This window comes from Pelobates fuscus, chromosome 4 (genome assembly GCF_036172605.1).
Source record: "Pelobates fuscus isolate aPelFus1 chromosome 4, aPelFus1.pri, whole genome shotgun sequence".
Taxonomy (NCBI): domain Eukaryota; kingdom Metazoa; phylum Chordata; class Amphibia; order Anura; family Pelobatidae; genus Pelobates; species Pelobates fuscus.
The window spans coordinates 209,652,867-209,658,866 of NC_086320.1; the positions used below are offsets into that span (position 1 = coordinate 209,652,867).

The following is a 6,000-nucleotide window of genomic DNA, read 5'->3' on the forward strand; positions in this document are numbered from 1 at the left end:
CATTTAGTAATTATAAAAAAAAACCAGAGTGAGGAAGACAGAATGCTCTATAAAATTAGGCAGAAAGAGGCTAAGCAAGTTCTAAGAGCTTCCAAATCTCACACAGAAGAGAAAATAGCACAGTCAGTAAAAAAAAAAGGAGACAAAACATTTTTTAGATACATAAATGAGAAAAGGAAAGTAAAACAAGGATTAGTTAGATTAAAAACAAAAGAAGGGAGGTATGTAGATGAGGATAAAGGTCTAGCTGACTGCCTCAATTAATATGTTTGTTCAGTATTTACAGAGGAAAATGAAGGAAAGGGACCTCAGTTAGGAAAAATGAAAAATAAGTCATTTATTACATGTGAGTTTACAGAGGAGGAGGTTCTATTTCAACTGTCAAAAGTAAAGACAAATAAGTCAATGGGACCTGATGGAATACACCCAAAGTTATTAAAAGAGCTTAGTGGTGTACTAGCAAAACCATTAACAGATTTATTTAACCAATCATTGTTAACAGGAGTAGTCCCAGAAGATTGGAAGTTAGCGAATGTTGTGCCCATTCACAAGAAAGGTAGTAGGGAGGAGTCAGGCAACTATAGGCCAGTAAGCCTTACTTCAGTAGTGGGGAATAGAAACAATGTTAAAGGATAGGATTGTTGAACATCTAAAAATACATGGATTTTAAGATCAGAAACAACATGGGTTTACTTCAGGGAGATCATGCCAAACTAATCTTATTGATTTTTTTGATTAGGTAACTAAAATAATAGATCAGGATGGTGCAGTAGACATTGCTTACCTAGCTTTCAGTAAGGATTTTGACACTGTTGCACATAGAAGGCTTATCAATAAATTGCAATCTTTAAGTTTGGATTCCAATATTGTTGAATGGGTAAGGCAGTGGCTGAGTGACAGGCAACAGAGGGTTGGAGTACATTATTCGAAGCTTGGGCTTGTCACCAGTGGGATACCTCAGGGATCTGTACTTGGACCCATCTGTACTTGGACCCATTCTCTTTAATATTTTTATTAGTGATATTGCAGAAGGTCTTGATGGTAAGGTATGTATTTTTGCTGATGATACTAAGATATGTAACAGGGTTGATGTCCCAGTAAGGATAAGCCAAATGGCAAATGATTTAGGTAAACTAGAAAAATGGTCAGAGTTGTGGCAACTGACATTTAATGTGGATAAGTGCAAGATAATGCATCTTGAACGTAAAAACCCAAGGGCAGAGTACAGAATATTTGATAGAGTCCTAACCTCAACATCTGAGGAAAGGGATTTAGGGGTGATTATTTCTGATGACTTAAAGGTAGGCAGACAATGTAATAGAGCAGCAGGAAATGCTAGCAGAATGCTTGGTTGTATAGGGAGAGGTATTAGCAGTACAAAGAGGAAAGTGCTCATGCCATTGTACAGAACACTGGTGAGACCTCAGTTGGAGTATTGTACGCAGTACTGGAGACCGTATCTTCAGAAGGATATTGATACTTTAGAGAGAGTTCAGAGAAGGGCTACTAAACTGGTTCATGGATTGCAGGATAAAACTTACCATGAATGGTTAAAGGATCTTAACATGTATAGCTTGGAGGAAAGACGAGACAGGGGGGATATGATAGAAACATTTAAATACATAAAGTGAATCAACAAAGTAAAGGAGGAGACCATATTTAAAAGAAGAAAAACTACCACAACAAAAGGACATAGTCTTAAATTATAGGGGCAAAGCTTTAAAAATAATATCAGGAAGTATTACTTTACTGAGAGGGTAGTGGATGCATGGAATAGCCTTCCGGCTGAAGTGGTAGAGGTTAATACAGTAAAGGAGTTTAAGCATGCATGGGATAGACATAAGGCTATCTTAGATATAAGAGACTAATGAAAGTATTTTAGAAAATTGGGCAGACTAGATGGACCGAATGGTTCTTATCTGCCGTCGCATTCTATGTTTCTAGGATAATCCTTCCCCTGTGCTTGGGAGATAATTGAGTCAAGGATTGTACTAAACTCAATTATCTCCAGGCACAAAAAAACATACATTTCAACAAAACCCAGAAATTACCTTAAAACCCATTGAATCCCCTCAAAAGGCATATGCCCTGATAGCCCCGATCTGGGGGACCAACATATTCAAAAATCACCCGATCGGTTCAGGGTTTCGGAATTTCCATGGAGGTCATAATTTGACCTACTGCATACAAGATCTTATGACCAAAAACAGTTCCACAGTTTCAGAGTTAGCGGTCGGTCCATTTCCGGAAGTCTAAAAAACGTACAAATTCACAAACTGCTGGTCAGATAGTAGACTTTGGCCAGCGTTAACATTAGAGGCTTCATTGGTAAGTTTTGACATAATTGAAACAAAAGGAAATCCTAGAACTGAAATTATAGGAAAGAGAGCGAGAGAGAGAGAAAACAGAACTAAAGGGATTTAAGCAATATGCCCTAAATAGACTATAAACAGGAATGTAAGTAAATTATAAAGAAAACCTATAGATTAAAGTATAGGCTAAATAGAAGGACAAATAAAACAGAACAGAAAAGAGCAGACTAATAAAGTTGCAGGATTACAGGATTATCTTATTGTTGATCTTACAGGAAAAGGAGGCAGGAAAGTAACACCATGTAATATTCCTTTGAGGCAAAGTCCACAATGGTGTTATGCAGGTAGGTATGGAGCAGATAGCGTGTATGGATCAGGCTTGCAGAAATCTGTCTGGTAAGGTAATGCTGGATAGTTGTGAAGTTCAGGTTGGTATATTGCAGGTTTGGAAGTCTAGCAGGAATGCAGAGTTGTTCTGGCTGGTATGGAGCAGGTTTGTAAGTATAGCAGGAATGCAGAGTTGTTCGGGCTGGTATGGAGCAGGTTTGTAAGTATAGCAGGAATGCAGAGTTGTTCGGGCTGGTATGGAGCAGGTTTGTAAGTATAGCAGGAATGCAGAGTTGTTCGGGCTGGTATGGAGCAGGTTTGTAAGTATAGCAGGAATGCAGAGTTGTTTGGGCAAGTATAGAGCAGGTTGGTAATAAGGCAGGTTTAAAGCAAAGAAGGTTAGTTTACAGGAGCCAGGATCTGAAGTGTTTCAGGCAAATCAACAACTTCAATATAAAGGCCATGTGGTGAGTTGGGTGTAGCCTTTTGTAGCTGAAGTAATCAAACCTAGGCAGGTGAGTTTCAAGAACTAGAGACAAGGGAGGCCACTAGTGGTAAAATATAATCCGTGCAGGACATTGGTTTTAAAGGAACAGAATAAACGGAACAAAAGTCTTGTTTGTCAGGATAGGATCCTGACAAGTACAATTCCATTACCTTTATCATATGTCTTCATTTCATAGTCCCTATTCTCTAAGTACCATTAAAACACGTCAAAGCTGTTAGGGCTTTAAAAGCCTGTCCTTGTACTGACACAATCCCCACCTTAGTCCCTGTATTAGTCTGTTTGTGGCTTTAATACTATTTTGTTATTGTGCATTCTTTTACAGTTTTGATGCAGTCTTTTGCTTTTTTTTTGGAGGGGTTAAACCTCACTATCTATATCGCCCTGTTTTGTATAGTCCTATATCTGTTTTATTTCCTTTTATGTGGTTATACATTCCTTTTTCTGTTTGTATTTTGTTTTTATTTCAGCTTCCTGTGTTCTCAGCTTTGTGTATAGTTTACGTGTTCCCTGTCCTGGTTTATTTACCCTATTTTGATATTTTAACTTTTTTTTTAGGTGTCAGGCAAATGTACCAGGTGCCAAATAATTTGTATAGATCAGCAGACTGGAGAAAAAAGTAAAGAATTGTTTCAAACTCTGTCATTCTGTAAAGATGGAAAGGTCAGTACTGTTGACAATGAGATTATAAGTAATCTAGTATGATTTCTAGTCTAAACTCATAAATGATGGTTTATTACATTATACATAGCATTAACAAATTATGTTGTAGCCTGCACACGCCGTTATATTTTTATGTTGGTTTTATTTCTACAGTTTGATAGTTATTTATTTTACCTTGGAAACACATTGTATTTGTACCTACACTTTCCCCCAAAAATATATTGACATTGAAAGAATTGGAATATGTGAGCAAAGTATAACAGAAATAATAATAATAATAATAATAATAATAATAATGATGTGTGCCAGTAAAAAACAATATATAAAAACAGGGCCATGTTTATCAATGCAAAACAGTGTTGGACTAAAGTGCTAAATGTTGAGAAACATTCCATTGGTTTCCATGGTGATTGCTCCTTATTTAACACACCAGCATATGTCTTAGAAAATCCACTATTGGGCGACAGTAAAACAGTATGACAGTCTCATGTTAAATATAATTAAAATTACATCACATAGCTGCATCAATTTAAATAATTATATATGTTTATAGATAAAGGCAGACATTAAAATTAGCATAAAGTATGTCTTGATTTATGACATGTATTCACAGAACATGGCTATATAGCAGATAGATAGTTAGCTCTAGAAAGAGCAAGTGTGTCAAATGAATGCAAAGCCCCAGAGAATATTATATATATTACATACTCAGGGCCGGCGCTACCATAAGACGGCTGCCTTAGGGCGCACTGGCCCTGGGGGCGCAACATCAGGCTCCCCTCCATACGGTTACTACTTGTAGCGTGGCCGAGCACAGCTCAGAGCTTTCCGCCCATATTGTCAGTACATATTGTCTGCACATAGAAGACTTTATGTTTATATGTAGAATGACATATTGTTTTGCAGCTTTGGTTAGATCCTTCTGATTAGGCCTTCTGATCAGTCATTTAATAGTATTTATAGTTATGTAGTAATGCTTCTTGTGGTATTAAAAGTAGTTGGTGATCATTTAATTTATATAATGAGACAATATTTGAAATAGTGATAGTCTATTAGGTGCCTTTACTCCGTATACAAGGCTTATGTCATTCATAACTATTTATCCATAGATATACTGGTTTTTCATTTTTCCATATGGATAGAAAATGGTCTGTTTTGCTATTCATTATGAATTTAGATGCTATTGTTTGATTGCAATTGAAATTTATATTGAATATAACCATTTTAATTGGATTGTGTTCCTCTCTTTAGACAACTTTTGGGATGTATCTATTAAATTCATCTTGCTCATCATACCCTGCCTTACTAGAAACCGGTTCTCCATTGTTATTTGCTTTAAAGGAGGAGGCCAAGACAGCAGGACAAAGTGAAGAACTATGAGAAGAATGCATGGAAGATATATTTTCTATACTTGAGAAGTAAATCATGTGCTTTGGGACATGTACATGTGATGGATACACTATTTATGGAATATATACTTGTTAACACCAGTTTGCAAAGTGTTAACATTTCTAGGTTTCAAATTGAATGTATTAAATACTAGTATGGGTCAAAATGTGAGTCTTTTTTACATTGTAGAATAAAAATTAGGTATTCAATCTTAGCACATTTATATTCGAACACAGGAAATATTGATATACATTTTATATATATATATATATTAGACAAACCAATGAATATTTATCTTTACATTTAGATATTGTTTATGTTATTTTAACAGTAAATTATAAATGCGGAGTCTAATGCCTAGGGGTTACACTACACTCTTCTAAAAATGCTACAATGTATTAAACTATGTACAAAATAATCAAGATTTACATAGTAACCCCTAGAATGGAGAGATAAGTGAAAATTACCCCACCGACTACAACTGAGCCCTTCACAGAAGTGAGTTTAGTTAGGAAGAGTGTCTCTAAACACGGCTTTGTTAGTTCAGATAGAGAGAAAAAAATAATTGAATAAAATAGAACTCTTGTGCATTCAGTCGTAAAGTTTTTTTTTTGTTTTTTTTTAAAGTAAAACTATTCTACAGTAATGTGTGATTGCTGATAAAATGAGGTGATTGTGATAGAGATTAGGGTAAATTAGAGGGGCAAAGGTTTTAAAATAATATCAGGAAGTATTACTTTTTTTTTTGCTGTGCATATCATCATTACACATACGCTTGTCATGCCCCAAAGGCAATTGACGAGC

General features: G+C 35.7%; 1 protein-coding gene across 1 annotated transcript in view; it reads left to right on the plus strand.

The window, feature by feature from the left end:
• Positions 1–5,777, plus strand: part of MOCOS (molybdenum cofactor sulfurase) — a 560,804-nt gene extending 555,027 nt beyond the window's left edge. The window contains exons 14-15 of the mRNA XM_063451877.1: positions 3,703–3,807; positions 5,059–5,777. Of these exons, the coding sequence (XP_063307947.1) occupies positions 3,703–3,807; positions 5,059–5,187 (234 nt within the window). The 3' untranslated portion in view covers positions 5,188–5,777. The remainder of the gene's footprint in view (positions 1–3,702; positions 3,808–5,058) is intronic.
• Positions 5,778–6,000: the final 223 nt, after the last annotated feature.